The sequence below is a fragment of the Lontra canadensis genome, unplaced genomic scaffold (genome assembly GCF_010015895.1).
Source record: "Lontra canadensis isolate GAN:19392208 unplaced genomic scaffold, GSC_riverotter_1.0 scaffold58, whole genome shotgun sequence".
NCBI classification, from domain to species: domain Eukaryota; kingdom Metazoa; phylum Chordata; class Mammalia; order Carnivora; family Mustelidae; genus Lontra; species Lontra canadensis.
In genome coordinates, this window is record NW_022631052.1 from 2,869,173 (window position 1) to 2,889,326 (window position 20,154).

Sequence of the window (20,154 nt, forward strand, 5' to 3'; positions counted from 1 at the left end):
CCTGTCGGCCAGCTCATCTTTTCATTCCATATTATAGTCATGGGCCGGCTGCCATCTTGTTCTGACCTGTGGTCCTGCACTGGCGGTGGGCTCTGAAGGTCACAAGACAAGTATGGCTGTTTAGGACTGTCTATTTGGCACCATCTATTGGGTTGGAGGGTAGGGACAGTTTTCTTAGGAAAAGTCCATGAGAGAGGCAGTTACTATCACCACCATGTCCAGACCAGTGCACATCTGGGTGAAATGGGAACCTGGGAGATGAGCATGCTTCGGTTTGATTCCTGAGTCAACTGTGAATTTCTTGTGACTTGGCACGATATTGTGTTTCTGCTGCTGGGGTGGACGTTAGGACCTAGGCCACCAACTCTCTGTATGACTCCAGCAAGTCACTCCTGCTCTCCGAGTCTTAGTGTCCCCATTTACAGAATAAGGGGTTGGACTGGGAGGTCTCTGAAGGATGTTTCTGCATCTTAACTGTGCTCAGAAAGAGGAATTATGCCACTAGCCCTTCCCAAAATGATCTGGTAGAGTTTGGAATGCAACCTCTAATTGCTGGTCCCATCGGGCCATAGATCTGGGTCTGACCAGAAGAAGGAATTGCCCCTCCTATTGTAGCAATTTGGCCAAAGAATGTGGGCACTATATGCAGTGCTCTCTTGGGATGATTTTCTGTATTCACAACAGTCCTGAGCTACAAAGATGAGGAAGACCTAATTCTACCCTCAAGGAGGTAGAGATAATTCCTTTCTCTATGAACACAGTTCCTTCTCCCCTCCCTCCCTTTATCTCACCTTCCAGTTGTTCTTCTTTCCCATTAACTCACTCATTCATATAACACTTATTGCTATCTCTTACGTTTTTATTCCTGTGCTAAGTTCTGCAGATTCAAAGATGGATAAGACACAGTCTAGTAAAATGAGATAGATCTTTTTCCTCCATCCCTCTCTCCTTCTCTTCATCCCTCCAACCCTCCTCTTTTCATTTGTTTCTTGTTTTCCTTCATTTTGGCTTCATCATTTCCTTCATTGTTGGTCCTTCCATCCAGTGGAAGGACCACAGTGTGCCTGGTGTGTTTCTAAGTGCTGAGAATAGGGAGCTCCTAGCCTAGAGGATGAGACAAACAAGTAGGCTGAGAAGTGACTGGGTAGAAGCAAGAGCTGAAGCCGAGGGAGTAATGCAGAGCTAACACTAGGAGTGAATGATAGGCTTTACCTGGTAGAGCAGGGGTCGGGGGAACTTCTCAGTGGATGGAAGAGGTGAGCTCCGTCTTGTGGGCAGACTAGGGCTAGACAGATATTCCAAGTAGAAATAACAGCATGTCCCAAGCCTTGAAGATGTGAAGTGGCCTGGTTTGTGTTGGAGACTGTGAGCTTCTCACTTAGCAATAATGCAGTACCCCTTCCTGATGAGATAACCTCAGTGGTGGCCTGGTGGAGAGTCAGGACTTCTCCCAGCACCCATCATTAATGAGGGTATTCCCCCTGTCTTTGGTGTCAGTGGATTACATGGGGAGTGGTGATGAGGCACTCCTACTTCTCCCAAAAAGAGTGTATCAGTGGAGGCCTATGAAGAAGCTGGAATTCCCACTCCCATCCAGTAACAGGAGGAACCCTGATGCTCTCAGGTGCCAAGAGAGGCAGAGAGCCTAGGTATCTGCCCTACTCAGCAGTAACAACACAGCACACGCCCTCTTCCCTGCTAGGGCAGTGTCACAGGAAGCCAGCTGAAGCTAAAGGTTTCAGTAAGACCCAGAGTCTCACAATGTAATACCCAGGTGTCCAGGCGTCAATGAAAAATCACTTGTCACACCAAGAGCCAGAAAGATCACAAACTGAATGAAAAAAGACAGTCAAAAGATGAGACAAGTGAGATTTTGGAATTACCTGACAAAGATTGTTAGAGCAATCAAAAATGTTTCAATAAGTGATTATGAACAATCTTGAAACAAATGAAAAAAAATAGGAAATTGCTTCAAAGAAGTAGAAAGTCTCAGCAAATAAGTAGAAGTTATAAAGCAGGACCTATGAAAAATTTAGAACATACAACTAGAAAATTTATTCATTAACATTAAAAACCCAGTGGAGAGACTCGGTGACAGAATGGAAGGGCAGAAGAAAGAATATGTGAGCTTGAAGATAGAGCAGTAGAAATTAGATAGTGGATTAAAAAAAAAAAATGAGTAGAGCCTCAGGGACCCTTTGGACAACAATAAAAGGTATAACATTGGTGTAATCAGAGTCCTGGAAGGAGAGGAGGAAGAGGTCAGGGCTGAAAAGTTCTCCAAGAAATAATGGGCAAAAACTTCTCAAAATGGGCAAAAAACATAAGCCCTTGTTCCTACTTTTCTAATTCAGAAACTAATACACATACTATGTTCATGGATTGGAAGACGCAACATAGTTAAGATATCAGTTCTCCTTAAAATCGATACCCGATTCCTATCAAGATCCAAGCAAGATTTCTTTTAATAGATAAAGACAAGATTATTCTAAAAGTTATATGAAAAAGCAAAGGAACTTGAATAGCTAAAAAACAATTTTGGAAAAGAATGAAATGGGAGGAATCCGTTTGCCTGATTTCAAGGCTCATTATATAGTTAACAATAATCAAGACCAAAGAGGATATACAGATGGCAAGTGAACACATGAAAAGATGTTCAATATCATTAGCCATTAGGAAAATGCAAATTAAAACCACAGTGAAATATCATGACATTCCTATCAGAATGGCTAAAGTAAAACATAGTGAAAACACCAAACACTGGCTGGGAGGCAGAGAAAATCACTCATACATTGTTCATATAAAATGGTGTAGCTGCTCCAAACAACAGTATTTGCATTTTCTTTAAAAATTAAACATGCAATTATCATGCTGTCCAGAAGTTGCACTCCTGGGTATTTATCCCAGAGAAATAAACACGGTTGTGCGTACAAAACCTGTGCACGAATGTTAACAGCAGCTTTATCCACAGTAGCCACGGAGGGGAAACAACGTAGCTGTCCTTCAGTGACTGAACCGTCAAACACGCTGGGATACATCCATGTCATGGAACACTGCTCAGAGATTAAAAGGAACAAACTATCGATACACTCAACAGCTTGGAGAAATCTCCAAAGAATTCTTCTGGGTGGAAAAAAGAAAAAGCCAATCCAGAAAGTTTGCATACTCTATGATTCCACCTATATAGCGTTCCTGAAATGACAAAATAATAGAAATGGGGACCAGATGAGTGGTGTCTTAAGGTTCAAGATGGGAGGGAAAGAGAGGGAGGTGGGAGTAGCCATGAAAGGGCGATGTGAGGGATCCCCATGGTGGTGGAAATGTTCTGTTTCTTGGCTGTATCCATGCAATGTCTGCATTGGGATACTGTGCTGTAATTTTGCAAGACGGAATTATCAAAGAAAACCGGGTAAGGATGCGCGAGGTTTCTGCTGCTTCTTAAAACCGCCTGTGAAATCTACAGTTATCCCAGATAAGAAGTTTCAAGGCAGATTGTGTCACCAACATGATTGCTCCCATTTACTGACAGACAAGGGCCTCGGCCCAATGCCAGGGGCATAGGTGCATGGGTAAGCACATATAAACATAGTAGACCCAGCCGGTGGGGGTTCTTAGCCCATGTAAGGGATGAGGAGAGGCTGGAGCTCACGGAAGTGAGCTTACTTGGAGGCAGCGGGAGTGAGTGTGTTCTGGGAGGGTAACATGCACAGCACAGCCATCCATTGGGCAGCCAGACAGAGTGCCCGCTACCCCTTCCCCCGCCCCATGCTGGTTGGTGTTTATTACACTGACTCTGGAGTTTGGCAGGTAAACATACCCATTGTCAAATAATCGGCTTGCACAAAACTATCCTCAGGCACCGTAGCCCATCGGAGTGATGGACCTCAGTAATGCAGGGACTAGGTGACTGGCGTCCTATGAGGGGACAGGCAGTGTGCCCTGGAGAACACTTAGTTCCTCTGGCTTTGAGAGGCAGGAATCACTTTTACGGGACATTGAGGTTTGCTGGTACTCTTATTTTACAGTGGGCAGAACTGAGGACCAGAGAGGTTAAGCATTTGGTCCCAGATGCAGGGGGGAGGGGTCGCTGTGGGAACTGTGAGTCTGGGTTTGCCTGACTCAGCGGCATCTGCTGGGCTCAATCTCCTGTGGTTGCCATAACAACTGACCACAAACTGGGGAGCTAGAACAACAAATATTTTTTCTCTCCCAGTTCTGGGGACCAGGAGTCTGAAATCAAGTGTTAGTAGGAATGGTTCCTTTTGGAGGCTCTGAGCGAAAATCCATTCCATGCCTCTCTCCTAACCTCTGGTGGCTCTGGCCATCCTAGTCGTGGCTTGGCTTAGAGACGTGGCAGTGTGATCTCTACGTCTGTCTTCATGTGGCCTTTCCCTCTGTGCATGTCTCTCCTTTTCCATTTCTTATAGGGACACTTGACATTGTATTTAGGTCGCACCTTAATCCAGAATGATCTCCTCTTGAGATCTTTAATTACATCCGCAAAGACCTTTTTCCAGAGAAACATTCTGAGTTTCCGAAGGGGCAGGGCTTTTGGGGGACACTGCTCCTGATCGCCACCCACCCTCCCAGCCAGGGACCATTCTGAGGTTGCACACTTCGATTATGTCCTCATGTTCACTTAGAGCCAGCTCGGGCTCCAGGAGAGGCAGTGGCGACTCCAAATGAGATGTGAGTGAAGAAGCTGAAGGCTCGCTCTCGCGCCCTCTCTGGAGCTGTCAGGCTGTTGATTCTTTAATAAACACTCAGGAGGAGAGGTGTTAGGATGGGAAGAGCACTCTGGGCACCTCGGCGTGGGGCTTTCCCAAATCGAAAGGCACAAAGAGCATGGCTGTCACCTACGTGCCTTTCATTACGTGGTAACCTTTCGCTCTGGAGTCCAGGCAGCGGGTGGGAAATTGATGCCAGGAACTGTTCCTTCCACAGCTGGATGCAAACTAGCTGGTGGGTGGGGATGATGAAGCTGGTGGGACGTGGGAAGGGTCTGGTGGCTAAGGGAAGTGGCTAAGGATGCCGGCGTGGGTTCCTTCCTGCTTGCCCACTCTCACTGCGGTGTCTCCGCTTCTCTGCCTCCCCCTGGTCCCTGCCCTGTTTTCTTTCTGCAGGACCACATCCCTGTCCCTTACCAGCCAGACTCCAGCAGCAATCCCTCATCTACAACATCCTCCACGCCTTCCTCGCCAGCACCGCCCCTCCCTCCCAGCGCCACGCCGCCTTCTCCCCTGCACCCTTCCCCACAGTGCACGAGGCAGCAGAAGAACTTCAACCTGCCAGGTACCTCTGCACTTGGGATGCTGTGGTGGGAGGAAGGGTTGGGCTCGAACCAGAGCCGTGTCTGGGTCGGTCCATGCTTAAAGGTAAGGGGTTGAAGGCATGCGGCTGAGTCTTCCCATAGGCAGGGCAATCACCACATTATTACCTTATTTGATCTTTAGGATTGCCATGAAGTAAGCCTTCTTGGCTCCATTTTACAGATGAGGATACTGAGGCTCAGAGAGGTCAAGGACTTTTGGTCAACAGCAACCCAGTGTCTCCAGCTAGGTCAGTCATGGGGCGGGGTGGGAGGGGCTCTAATCAAGCTGGCAGTTGTCTCATGAGCTAAATAGCTTGAAATTGGCATCAGGATCCTGGGCTTGCAGCTGGGCAGGGCTGCATTCAGACAGAGACTTACTCCAGATGTCAGGATAGGGCTCAGAATGAACAGCTGGGGTCCTGGATTCAGTATCCGGTTCTGCCGTGTTCATGCCATATGACCTCTGACTTGAGCTTTCCCACCTTTGAAAGGATACAGATGGATGAGAGGATCTGGAAGTTTCTCCTAGTCCACAAATTCCAAGGCATCTGGCTGGTGACCTGAGACCATGCATGGGGCTATAAGATGCTGGAAAAGCCACTCATGAGATGTTTGGCTTCTTGGCCTCTTTTGTCATTAGACTTAAGGGATCTCTCTCTGCTCAGTTGGGCCAGATCTAAGAGTACACCCCCATCTTCTGAGGTCCAGCCCAGCTCACTACCTTTTCTAGGGCCCTTAGGACTTTCTAACTTGGCCGTATTTGCAGGAAGGAGGCTCGTGGGATGAGGTCTGGCTTGACCAATGGGAACCAGAATTTAGATCTCTGTTGTTCAATATGGTGCCCCGTAGCCACATGTGCCTATTTAAACCAAAATGAATTAAAAGTAAATATAATTGAAGTTTTAATTTTTCAGCCACATTAGCCACATTTTGATTACTCATTAGCCGCTTGGAGCTGGTGGCTGCCATATTGGCCAGTGCAAAATACAGAATATTTTTATCCTCACAGAAAGTTCCACTGGACAGTGCTGATCCAGGGGCTGATTTCCCTTTGAGCCAGCAAGCTTCGTGCAGGGGGAGGAAATCCAGGTTCTCAGCCACGGGTCACACTTCCAAACCCAATAAGCCACGAGTGAATGGTGGGTAGGCAAAAGGGGGCCCACTCCCACACCTAGGCAGCACCCTGATACCACTACTGATTTAAGGATAAGCTGTTGCCTGCCCACACTGTTTTGATCTGGGGCTATGTCCATGGGAATAAGGCACATTTTGAAGTCTTGACAATATGGGGAATTTTTTGTGAAGTTCAAGCCTGAGGCAGTCTTGTATCTGTCTGATGTGAAGGCCACTCAGTTGGTAGCCACCAAGGACCGTAATGTGAGCCAACAGCTGGAATCATCTCGGCGTGTGCTTCCCCGAGCCAATGAGGCCAAAACTGCCCACTATGTCCACAGGCTGGGGCTCCCACTGCCACCTCTGGGGTGGTCCATTTCCACTTCCCTGGAACGGGGTGAGTGGACACTTCATGACCCCCCCCCAAATCTGAGGGGAAGTGGGTGTCTGGGTGCTTTCTTAGAGCTGCTCGACCCCACCCCTGGTCACTGACTTTGGGGTACTGTCCCTGAAACTGTTTGCTGCTTGCTTAATGACCAGGGGCTGAGAAAGGACCTCTTAAGGGAGCAGTGTGTGTCCGAATGCCACAACTCTTTCTGCCCCTCAAAGACTTTTGCTGGCATCTTTAGACAAGACACCTGGCTGACCAGGGGTGATGGCTGTCTCCCTGAGCTGCTTCATTCCTTTGGTTGGGTCCCCCGAGGCAGGGTCCTCACTGATTGTCTACTCGCCTGCCCGTGGATCTGCACATCTTCTGGAGTGTCTCATAACAGTGACGTCTGGGGAGTGGGCTGAGCGGTGCTCTGAGTGAAGGCACTTTAGTTAAGAGTATGAGCTCTGGGCCTGGGCTGCTTGGGGTTCAAATGCCCGCTCTGCTACTTCATACCTGCATCTTGCCGAGTGAATCAGTTACCACTCTGAGCCTCTGTTTCCTCCTCTGTAAAATGGGGATGATAATAGTATCTATTTCACAGAATCACTAAAGGACTAAACCTGTCATTCACATACAGAGCGGAGCAGAGTGCCTAACTCCATGAAGATCTTGACAAATGCTGGGGTGCCTGGGTGGCTCAGTTGGTCAAGCACCTGACTCTTGATTTTGGCTCAGGTTGTGATCTCAGGGTCGTGAGATCAAGCCCCACATCAGGCTTCACGCTGGGCATGGAGCCTGCTTAAGATTCTCCCTCTCCCTCTACCCCTCCTCTGCTCGCTCTCTCTCAATCTCAAAAAAAAAAAAAAAGACAAAAACAAAAAACACCATGGCTACCATTTTTGGCATTTCCCACCATCACTGCTAATTCATACGGCCTTAATCAGAATTCTGGAAATAAATGAAATCCTCATATACCCTGGTGTTAGGAGTAGGAATTGAATTCAACCTTCCAAGAAGGTAATTTTGCATTGTCTGTCAAAGTTTTATATGTACATTCCTCGGACCAGCAATATCACTTCTAAGACTCTATATACAGATTATATTTGCGTAGGGCACAGGGATCAGTGCATAAGGATTTCATTGCGGTAGTGGGAAATCTGGACTCAACCCAAGAGGGGAATCGTTGATTACAATCGAGGGGAAATGGCTGATATGCTGTAATATTCCTGCATAACCAAATATTCAGCTGCCCTTAAAAAGAATGGAGGGGCTCCTTGTAGATATCCTGACATGAAAGATATCCACAATATCATTTTGGTGGGAAAATAAGTGATTCGCAAAGCAGTTGGTGTAATAACATCCTTCGTATTCTAAAATAATTACATACAGGTGTATACATATGTTTATATGTGTGTGTATATATACTTGTGTATTTGTATATGCACCAAAAAAAAGTCTGCAAGAACTTCACGTGGCAGCTGTTTCTAAGAAGAGGAGTTTTATTTTATGCATTGCTACAATGTGTAGATACCAAGGAGCATGCGCCGCTTTTATAACCAGATGGTAATAATAAAATGCAATATGGAAATGGTGAGCAAAATAGGACCTTCCAGATGAGCAGCCGGATCTTCTCCCTTGACTTAGGAGGTTTTAGCAAAATTTCCTCAGGATTGACAAGTGCCTATCCTGTTCATATAAGACCCTAGTCACTGTCACACTCTCAACTGTGAGCCTTTGCTGATGGGAAAGCTGCTTTGACCATGGTTCCCTCCCAGCTGTTGAGTTTTCTAAAGACTGTTCCAGGTAATGCTTGGCATAACCAGTCCCCAGCATTGACTGATCTAGAATGTTCTTTTCTAAAAGGGTCCCATGGGGTTAATAGGCATTTGGCTCACTTGTTAACCTCATGACATTTGAAAGAGTTTTTAGTTGGAAAACTAAGTGCATTAGGCACAGACTTGGTAGAATTTGTGATTGACTTCCTTGTTCTCCTGCCGCTCACTTCCAAATCCTAGGCCATATTTGACCTGGCCAGTGGCTCATGGGTGTTTCCTCCTGTCCAGAACCACCCCCTTCCCCTCACACTGCATTCACCCATCTGTTTCCATGACACATATTTACTGAGCATCTACTATGTACCAGTACTATACAAGGCACTAGGTATGAAGCTGTACACACACCAGCTGTGCCCTTTATGAGTTTCCAGTGGCTGCTGTGATAAATCACCACAAGCTTAGTGGCTTAAAACAGCCGAAACATATTATTTTATAGTGATGGAGGTCACGAGTCTAAAGTTGCTTTCACAGGGCTAAACATCAAGGTGTCCACAGGGCTGGTTTCTCCTGGGGGAACTAGGAGAGAATCCACCTGCTTGCCTTTTCCCAGCCTGGGGGAGGACAAGTTTAGGTTGAAGAGTTAGAGGGGGCTGAATTCCGAAGATGGGGGAGAGTTGACCGGGTGGAGGGAGGGTGCATGTGCAAAGGCCCTGCCCCAGGGAAGAGCTGAAAAAATGTCCCAGTGACTGAGTGCCATGAGTAAGGGGAAAATGGCACCAGGTAAGCCTCAGGGCTGCAGGGAGGAGGTCTGGCCAGGCCTTCCAAGGCATGGCAGGAATCTGGGTTTTATTTAAATCTGAATTTTATTTAAAAGGTGTAGGCAGGAGATGACTTATCCTCCCTTCTTCCTTGTAGATCCTTCTCGAAAACCATTCAGGCTGCTTTGGGGGGAGGCCTTAGGGAAGGAGGGTAGGAAGGAGGGCTTCAGAGTAGAGGCGACTTCAAAGCCAGTTCCCCTGAGTCCTCTTCCATTCCAGAGAGTGGGAGCCGCTCAGCTTTCCTGAACAGACCACTTGGGTTCATCAGCTTCCCATTGGAATCGCTCCTCACTGGTGCCTGTTGTTGGCAAGGAAAGGGCCCATGGCCACGCCTTGAGTCCTCTCTGGCCACTGTCTCCTTTTCGGTCATCAGGAACAAGCTGTTCTCCGGCACACAGAGGGTCGAGGATGGGGCTGGCTATGTGCTTGGAGGCATTTGCCGGCGTCCCTCTGCCTGACACCTGTCCCTTTTCAGAGCAGTGTCTCCTCTCCCTCCCCCAGCTGCTGCTCTGTGAAAGAATGTAACTGCCAGTTAGCCTTTTCTGCAGACACTGAATCCCCCATCCCAGTTGGGGAGAGAAGAGATCAGCTAAGCCTCTTGAGAGAAGAGATCAGCTAAGCCTCTTGAGAACTCCGGGTAGTTTTTCCTTTTTAATTTTAGCCCCTTGTTGACAGGGTGCAATGAAAAGAAAAAAAAAAAAAAAAAACAACCAAGTTATCTAACAGAAGAAGGTCCTTGAAATCACGGAGGTTGGCTCTCTTTTAAAGCTCTGCTGTGTGACTTCGAATGAGTTGCTTCCCTTCCCGGGCACCTCATTTTCCAGAATTAGAAAATGCATCCGTTTGGATTCCAACTATCTGTGATATTTGGGGATCGCTGTGCTAGAAGAGAGTTGATTAATTCCACAAACATGAGTCCTGCGCCCATTGGTGCAAGGGCCCTTGGGATCCTGAGATGCCAACACTTGCTCTCTGTCCTGGGGGAGTTTATAAATCAGTTCCAACCTCAGGGGCAGCTAATGACTTTGCTCCTTGAAACAGATTTTCTCTTCATTATAAATCATTCTTGTCTATTTATTAAGAGAGCTTAGAAAGATATTGGCTTAACCCCAGTACCTAATGCTTACTCAGCACTACTGTGCACTCTGATCTCATGTAACAATGATCTCAGCCCTGGGAGGGAAAGACTGTTATTATCCCCATTTTACACACATGGAAACCGAGGCTCAGGAGAGAGTTGCTCAAGCTTTTACAAACAGCCAAAGGAAGAGCCAGGATTCAACCCTTTAGGATCAGCCTCCTAGTCTTGCTGTCCTGCTCATCTTTGCTTTGAACTTGAAGTCAGCCAACTTTTTTCTATAATGAGCCTAACAGGAATATTTTAGACTTTATGGGCCAGATGGTTGCAAATATTCAACTATGACATTGTAGCGTGACAGCAGCAAGAGACAGCATATAAATGAATGAATGCGAGACTGTGTTCCAGTAGAACTTTATGAACAAAAACAGGTGATGGTCCAGACATGGGCCATGGTTTATCAACCCCCGGCCCCAGCCTCTGATCCACTCCGCGAGTTCCTGGTGAGTCAACGTGCACGTCATGTGTTGTCCCGGACGTAATGAAATTATTTCTGGAAGCGTATTCACCAGTTCAGACTGCTGTCTGACCCCATTCCTGCTCAATTCCTCTGCCTGGGGAGCTGAAACTCTGTGTGACCTCCCCAATGTCCGTGGCACCCTGCCCCCACCTGCTCCAGCCCCTCCATCCATCCCACTGGAGTAACTGGTAACATCAGAAATCTTGGGGATATCTGGAACAGCTGGTCTCTGGTGAATGAACCGGAAGTGAAATGAATTGTAGGTGAGTCAGCAGCAAAGTTAAGGAAATTTCTTTTATCCCTAAATATAGAGATCAACTCATGCTCTTGGTGGGCAGAATAATGGTACCCCAAAGATGGCTATGCTCTAATCCCAGAATCTGTGACTATGATACTTTCTATATGACTTGTCTTTGTAGATGTGATTAAGTTAAGGATCCTGAGTTGAGTTAAATTAAGGTGGGATTATCCAGATGGAACCACAGGGGGACTTATAAGAGGGAGATGAGAAGGTCAGAGTTGGTAGGAAGTGATGTCAGGACCAGAGCAGAGACTGAAGTGATGGGCTCTGGGCCAAGAAATGCGGGCTCTAACAGCTGGAAAAGGCAAGGGACTGATTTTCCTCTGGAGCTTCCAGAAAGAACCAGCCCTGCCGACACATTGATTTTAGCCCCTTAGGACTCATTCCACACTTCTTATACCTCGAGAATTATAAGAAGATAAACGTGCTGTTTTAAGCCACCAAGCGTGTGCTAATTTGTCACCGCAGCAGCAGGAACGCTCATACAATGCTCAATGCAGAAAATTTGGAAAACACGGGAAATGCATACTTTTCCAATTTTATTGAGATATACTTGACATATAACATTGTATCAGTTGAAGACGCACAGCCTAATAATTTGATACATGTAGGAGGTTGCAAAATGGCCACCAGTCTTCTTACCCTCCATCTCCAACACACAGCTACAAATTTTTCTCTTCGTGATGAGAACTTGCAGGATCTACGCTTTCAGCCACTTCCAAATATATGAAGCAGTATTGTCAACTATAGTCCCTGTGATGCACGTTATATCCCCAGGATTTACTTGTCTTATCACTTGAAGTTTGTGCCCTTTTGACCACCTTCAGCCAGTCCCCGAACCTATCTGGTTCTGTTTCTATGAATATGGTTTTGTCAAATTCTACATATTAAGTAGTAATATTACAATATTTGTCTTTCTCTGTCTGACTTACTTCACTTAGCACAGTGCCCTCGAGGTCCATCCATGTGGTTGCAAATGGCAGGATTTCCTTCTTTTTTATGGCTGAATAGTATTCCATTGTATGTACATATGTAAATATACAGGGTGTGTGTGTGTGTGTGTGTGTGTGTGTGTGTGTGTACACACCATTTGCTTTATCCATTCATCCATCAGGGGACATCTGGGTTGCTCCCATGTCTTGGATCCTATAAATAATCCCACAATGAACGTGGGAGGGCAGATATCTCTCCAGAATAGCGATTTTATTTCCTTTGGACATATTCTGAGACTTGGGTTTGCTGGATCCTGCAGTAGTTCTATTTTTAATTGTTTGAGGACCTTCCAGACCGTTCTCCACAATGGCTGCACCAGTTTGCATTCCCACCAACGGTGCCCCACACTCTTCCCTCTCTCCACACCCTCGCCAGCACCTCTCTCTTATCTTTTGGAGAGTAGACATCTTAAAAGGTGTGAGACATAGCTCGTTGTGTCATAAAATATTTTTTTAAAGCCTCTCTAATCACTCTGGCTAAGGGAAAAAATTGATATTTTAGATTATGGCTTGACAAAGACTTTCTTTGTGTGTATGTGTGTCCCTACGTGGTTAACAAAAATGGGTTTGTGCCCTGGTGACTCTCCGAGGTGAGATGCTCTGTTTTTAGGGAGCTGCAGTGGGGAGGTTGGCTTGGATGTATAGAGCTCTGGTTCTTCTATACATGCCCTCAGTCCCTTGTGATTTAGGGTGTCTGCAGGAATCTGGGAACCCTCTAGGATGGGCAGAGAACCCACACCATGGCTGCGGGAGCCCGATTTGTTATTTGAAGGGACAGCACTGACTTTGGTCTTTTCCTTCTTTTGCAAGCGTCCCACTACTACAAATTCAAGCAGCAGTTCATCTTCCCAGGTGAGTCCATGGGCTCGCAGGCCCCCCCGAGCAGGCCCTCGGAGGGCACGCGTTGCTGGAATAGATGAAGGCAAGGTTTGTCGGGGGGGCAGGCTCAAAGAGGGCAGCAGTGGAACCACCAGCCCCCAGGATCATAGCGAGCCATGGAGGTGGGAGGCTGGGTGGTCTTAAGGGCACCGTGGTACCAAGGAGATCCTGAGGCACAAGAGAACAGCCTGAGAAGTGGTCTGCAGTAGAAGGACAGGCCAGGGTGAGGAGGGGTCCAGAGCCACGTGGTAGTGGAGAGGTGCTCGGAGGGGCTGCGTTGGGCACCAGGAGATGCGAAACCATGTGGCCTCACCAAAGAGAACTCAGGAGTGGGGGGGGTGGGTTCGGAGTTGACCAGCTGGGGGCCTCCAGTCAGAGGCTCAGGGCTCTGGCAACCCCCTCACATCGTCAGTGGGACATTTTGTCCAGGGCGCCATCTTGGAATACTGGTGTGTGTGAGAGGGACAAGTTCAAGTGATCGAGGAAGGGAAAGAAGGGATTGGCCAGCCCCAGGGACGCACAGTCCAGTGAGAAGTTACTAGCTGCCCCATCTGCCAGGAATCAGGTCCTTGGGGGAGGTTGTGGACTCCGTGTTGGGTTTCTGACTGTCTCCCATCGGCTTCTCAGATGTGGTGCCGGAGACGCCGACCCGGGCGCCCCAGGTCATCCTGCATCCAGTGACCTCTAATCCAATGTAAGTAGAACAGAGACCTCCTTCTCCGGTGCTGGGTCTTCAATCTGCTCAGGGTCTCTGTCTTGCTTCCTCTTCCTGGAATTGACGAAGTAGGAGACTGTGGGAGAGAGAGACTTAGGGAATGACTCAGGTAAACAGAGAGAGACTGTGACAGCTTCTCTCGGCCTGGACCCAGCGGACGAGCCCTCTCTGCTTCGTGTCCTGGCCCTGCTTGTCAAGGGTGATTTCCAGGGGCTGGACCATTTCCTTAGGATCCCCAGACTCTTCTATGATCAGAAAGATAACTTTCGGAAATAGCTAGAGCTAACGAAAGAACAGTTGTTGTATATCATTGTCCCCCACCTCTAAAAAGTATAATTGGGGTTCGTCTTGCACAAATTGTGCAAGCATAAAAAAGGACAACTTAGGGTTAGAGTAGGGATCAGCAAACTACAGTCTATGGGACAAATCCAATTTGCCACCTGTTTTTATAAATAAAGATTTATTGGTACACAGCCACGCCCATTTGTTTATGACATACTGTCTATATGGCTTTCATGGCAACTGAGGCTATAGGGTCTGCAAAGTTCAAAATATTTACCATCTGGCCTTTTATGGACCAAGTTTTCTGACCTCTGATTTTATACCGTTATCAGAATAATCTAAGCTAATTTTGGAAAACATGGACTTGTCTGTAAAAAAAGAAAAGAAAAATCATCACTCATAATCATACCACTCTTAAAACTTTGACGTGTGTTCTTTCTATCCATATTTTACATACTCGTGATTCATGGTCTCTGCCATTTCCAGCCAGCTTTGTCATCCCGTAAAGCTATAGCATCGCACTTTTCGTATTTTTCTAGACTCTTTATAGGCATTGTTTTTAGGAGCCGTGAAATATCATTATTGATGTGGAAAATGTCCTTAATCGTCTCGCTCTTGCCCAATCTCCTGTCTTCGCATATATCACTGTCATAAACAACACTGCAATGAATGCCTTTGCATGTGGCGTCTCGAGCGTCCTTGGCACACAGAATGTCTTTCCAGGTGGTCTGTTGTTGGTGTAGCCCAACAGCCCAAACCACCTCCCTTGACTTCACTTCTTTGGTTGTGGCCGAAGTGGAGGGCATGCTAGGGGACCTGATTTCGATTTGACTGGCTCCTTGGTTGCTCGATTTGACATTTTTTCTTCTTTGGTTGTTCTTCTGCTCCCCTAACTACTCTATCCTTTCTGACCCGGGTTACAGACTTTGTTAAAGACCCAAGTAGCCCATCTGTGAAATCGAAGGAGCGGCAATTTGCCAGGAATATTGTGCTGACATCCAGCTCCGGATCATTTTTCTGCTGCGTATACACCAGTTCCACAGTTCGTACAAGACGAACCCCAGGTTATTAACTGGCAGGCAGGGAGTACCCGCGAAATACAGTAGCTGCCTGTGATCTGCTTTAACGGGCATGGAGCGATGGGCGCTAACTCTTCGCGGAAGGAAATAATTTAATTGCCGGGCTGCCGTAATCACGCCTGGATGCCAGCAGAGGAGGGCTGCCTGCTTTGTTGTTGGGTGTGAGGAGGGAATCCAGCGCATTGTTCCACCCAGATCTCCCCAAGGCGTTAAGTTTGCGGCATTTCAGCTGTCCCTGGGTGCTGGCCATACTGCAAATAACTTGTAAATAACTCGTTAACAGGAGAGTAAACAGAACTTTGTGACCCTCCCTTCTTTCCCCTTCTTTTCATTCCTCCAGCCCCTCAGGCTCCCTCTCACCCGGAGCCTCTCCAGCAAGTGGACTGGCTCTGTCTGCAGGGTCAGCAACTTCTTGAGGTCTCAGGGTCAGGAGAGCAGTGGCCCCTCAAATGAGCGGTGGGTAAGGGGATCTGCTAAGCTTCCCCAGGGGAAATAGGAAGGGGGCAAGGTGTTCATTGTGATTTTTTTCCTGCCCCTGGTTTCAGCTTTTCTGGGCCTTCAGCAGCCCAGTTACTGTCTCTCTGCAGCCCTACACACCCACGCACATGCACACACACACATGCACACACACACGCACACACACGCACAACCCTATCCTCTGAAAACATATTCCCCAGAATACACACGCACGCGCACACACACACACACACCCTCTCCTCTGAAAACACATTCCCCAGAATACACACACGCACACACATGCATGCACGCGTGCACACACACACACCCTCTCCTCTGAAAACACACCCAGAACACGCACACACGCGCGCGCACACACACACACACACACCCTCTCCTCTGAAAACATCCCCAGAAACACCTCCCATGCCCATCAAATAACATGTGCTCCAACAATGCCTTCACACCCCAGCATATACCCAGCTACATTGTCAACATACAACGTGCCCACAACATCCCCGGGAGCATCCCCAACTCCCATGCGCCCAGAACCACCCCTACAGAGAGCACATCCCATCGCACCCACGTGATACCTGACGCGTACTTTGCACACACACATGCAAGCACCCTGTGGCCCCAGCACCCACACACACCAGGAGCCCAAGCTTAGCCCAGCTGCAGCACAGGACCTCATGTCTGCATCACCCTCGCATGTGGACACATATGCGTGTGCACACACGCATGTGCACATGTGCGCACACAACACCTGTGTCTTCCAGTCCAATACGGTTTCTCTCGTTCCCATTCCACGCATCCTGATTCAATGTGATTGGCAACATCCAACTAACTCAAACACTGAGGATTTTCAACAGACATCCAGTAATCTCTCCGGGGCATTTCCACCGTATTCCATTTACTCGATTCATACCTAACTCTGGGCCCTTGTCACGCTTAGCCTTTCTGCACAATGTCTCTGCACTTGCTTTCGTCCCCTTGGTAGTAACGAAATATTTCTCAAAGTCAGGAGCTGGTTCCAGTTCCAACTCCATATCCCTTGGATGGCCTCACCCTGTCCTGGCACACGCAGATTTTCCCCGCTATCTGAAAGTAGAGCGTGTCTGGGAAACCTTTCATGAGCCAAAAGAGTGTCACACAAAGAAGCAATTATCATTCATCTCTATGGAAAAAATGGAGGTGTCCCCCAGCCCCCAAAATTACTTCTCTTAGGCTTTTCTGATACCTTAGGACACATCTTGCTAAGGGATTCACAAAGTACACGGAGATGAAGCCCAGATGCTCATAGACACAGGTCAGATCTCTGGTGGCCAGATGCTGAGATGCCCAGGGTACGTCCCAGGGAAGGAGCTTGGAGGCAGCCTTCCCACTGCTCGGGGTGCACGACGCCCCTGTAATGGCTCATGGCAAAACCAAGCTGAATGTGATGTTCACTTTTTGCCCTTTTCCATGAAAGCAAAAGCCCTCTCTGAATTTCTTTTGGTAGATATCAGCGTCGACCTTTCATGAAAGAGAAGTGGCGTCAGGCCAGCTTGCGGAAAGCGGGCAGTGCCTGTAATCCCAAACCCTAAGGTTCTCCCCTAAGATTCCAAACCCAAGTGAACTCGAGCAATCTCGTTAATTCTTTCCTAGCAAACACCCGGGGCTCTGAGAATTCTTCCACCCATGGCATTTCGGCCAACGTATAAGGAAGCTGCCAGATCAGTGGACACCGAAGCCATAAAGAAAAATGAGGCCCTGAGCAGTCCCAAAAATGTATTTAAAACAGTGTCCTTGTCATTGCTTTTTCATGGTGAGGTTATGGATTATTTTGGACCCAAGTGTTGAAGTGAATGTTGAGATAAAGCCTTGATGGGGAGGGCTTCTCAATCCCAAGAATTCATACATGGATAAACAAGACACCGACCTCCTTTTCACCTGAGGGTCACGTTTCTTTTCCTTTCTTTAAAGCTTGGAAGGAAATCCATTACTTCAAATTGAAGTGGAGCCAACTTCAGAGGTGAGATTCAGAGACTGAGAAGCACCTTTTTCCTGGGGCTGCGTAGCACTTGGCAGGGTCGATGGATGACTTTAATGACGCAGAGGGCTTGGGGTGGGTCGGGGCCGGGGGACCCTGTTTGATGGATGTTCTAACTCCGGGACAAGTGGTGGGGGGCCCCTCCCGGCACTGAGACTAATGGGCCATTATATGGTGTGCATCGTGGAAAAGCTAGTCTTGCAGAAGTTGGCAAGAGATTTGCATTCTTGAAAATTGAAAAATCAGCTTAGGGCCAGGTGAATACCGAGGGGATTGTGCTCCACTGCCTTCCAAAGAATACACCGGGGGAGGCAGGGTCCCCAGGGACAAGGAGCTTGGCGAGCTTTCGAGAATGTTCTGGGGCTTCTTTCCATTTGCCGAAACTACTAGAGGAACGGATGAAGTGTCCTGAGTTAGAACCATGGACTCCGCAGCACTGTTGCTGTGTCTAAAGCGGAGGGAGCAGAGCTCAGAGAAAATTATGTCCTTTTTGCAATTACTGGGCTAGTCGAAAAATGATCCTGGGGGAAGCCAACCAGTGGAAAGTGTACCATTTCTCCCGAGTGTGCCACAAAGGGCAGCTTGCTCAGGTTTGGTGGCAGGAGGATCTCAGGCTGCCTCGTCAGGCCCCAAGCCTCTGGGAATCCCCACCGGCTGGGGCTCCTGCTGCTTCCTCACTCAAGCAAAAGAACCCAAGGGCCATGACAGTCCGGCACCACGCTGGGAAGTCAGGTCCCCGGACCTTCATTGTCTAGTGATTCGGTGGTCGCACCTAAGCATTCCTGGGCCACCTGGGTGTGTGGGGACAAAAATGCAGCGTTCTGGCCCCGGCCTTCTCTTCTCTGATTCGGTAGCTCTGAGTAGGGCCCAGGAATCTGCATTTTCTCTGGAAGCCGAGGGGCTATTGGATGCAAATGGTCAGGCATGTGCAAGGGCGCTCATCCCTTGAAAACCTCACACCATCGCGGGGGTGGAGGCCGGGTTTTATTAGCTCTACTTTATGATGAGAGAAGGAGTTCTCAGGTCCAGCAGTTCACTCGAAGTCACACAGAGACCAGATTCCAGCTCATTTAGTCCGATTTAGGTAAGCCCTCCTAAGAGCCTCCCTTCTATGCCCTGTCCTCACAGAGGCTGAGGAAGCCCAGGGGTCTGCCCTGTGCAGAGGAGCTCTGACCTCTCCCTGTTTCTGACTCATCAGTTCCAAATCCCCTGGGGGATGCAAAAGGCACTCCCTGCCGAGGTGTTCTGTGCAGACAGATCCCTGATGCATCCACAGTCCAGCCTGTTGTCTGTCTTACACACGCATGAGCAGGCAGGTCAAACTATCACGACGGAATAGGAGGGCATTGGAGATTAGGTACCGACTGAGCCAGTCAGGCACCCTCTCCCCAAGGTGGCTTCCATTGCCCAAACCAGCAGCCTCCAGCAAACCGGCCTGGGTGGTCCCCCATCATTTCTCCTCTAGGAGCCTCAGGTTCCCTCTTGGCAAGAGAGCATTGGACTATCACGATCTCCCTTTCAGCTCCTTCTATGATTCTAGACAGGAGCAACCTGGGGTGAATCGGTACATGTCCCCCACCCGCCAAAATTGCACTTAGGGATGTGTCCGGACCCAGGGGGATCTCGTAGGAAGGCGGAGCGGTGGAAGGCGCCCCTCTGACCACTCTCCCTTTTCTGACCCCAGAATGAAGAGGGCCACGATGAGGCTGAGGAGTCAGAGGACGACTTCGAGGAGATGAACCTGTCCCTGCTCTCAGCCCGGAGCTTTCCGCGCAAGGCCAGCCAGACCAGCATCTTCCTGCAGGAGTGGGACATCCCTTTTGAGCAGCTGGAGATCGGCGAGCTCATCGGCAAGGGCCGCTTCGGGCAGGTGTACCACGGCCGCTGGCACGGGGAGGTGGCCATCCGGCTGATCGACATCGAGAGGGATAACGAGGAGCAGTTAAAGGCCTTCAAGCGGGAGGTGATGGCCTACAGGCAGACGCGGCACGAGAACGTGGTACTCTTCATGGGCGCCTGTATGAGCCCGCCCCACCTGGCCATCATCACCAGGTCAGTCCTGCCCGGGGTCCCCCAGCCACGGACCCAGTCCCAGAGTCCTGCCTCTGGCAGGGTTGAGAAGCGGGGGCTTCTGGTTAAGGCATGGTTCTGGCAAAGGGAGCATCTCCAGCTTTACCGTTTACGATTGTGTGGTTTTTACAATTTGAGATTCCAGAAAATACTTTTGATGCTAGAGCTCTTTGGGCAGACCAGTGCCACGGGGAGAGCACCGTAAGTGGGAAACTAGGAAAGTTGGTTTGGAGCCCCCTGTGCTCCTAGTATTTGTGGAACAACAGTGCCGAGACTCACAGTCTCCATATGAACATTGAACTGATTGGATCCAATCAGGGGTTGGCAGACTTCTTCTGTGAAGGGCCCAGTAGTGAATGT

At 48.5% G+C, this 20,154-nt stretch overlaps 1 protein-coding gene across 2 annotated transcripts in view; it reads left to right on the forward strand.

Moving 5' to 3' along the window:
* Positions 1-20,154, forward strand: part of KSR2 (kinase suppressor of ras 2) — a 409,167-nt gene that overhangs the window by 333,936 nt on the left and 55,077 nt on the right. For both annotated transcript variants that reach the window (XM_032876184.1, XM_032876185.1), the window contains exons 10-14: positions 5,124-5,292; positions 13,092-13,133; positions 13,788-13,854; positions 17,658-17,706; positions 19,409-19,776. In XM_032876184.1, coding sequence (XP_032732075.1) covers positions 5,124-5,292; positions 13,092-13,133; positions 13,788-13,854; positions 17,658-17,706; positions 19,409-19,776 — 695 coding nt within the window. The remainder of the gene's footprint in view (positions 1-5,123; positions 5,293-13,091; positions 13,134-13,787; positions 13,855-17,657; positions 17,707-19,408; positions 19,777-20,154) is intronic.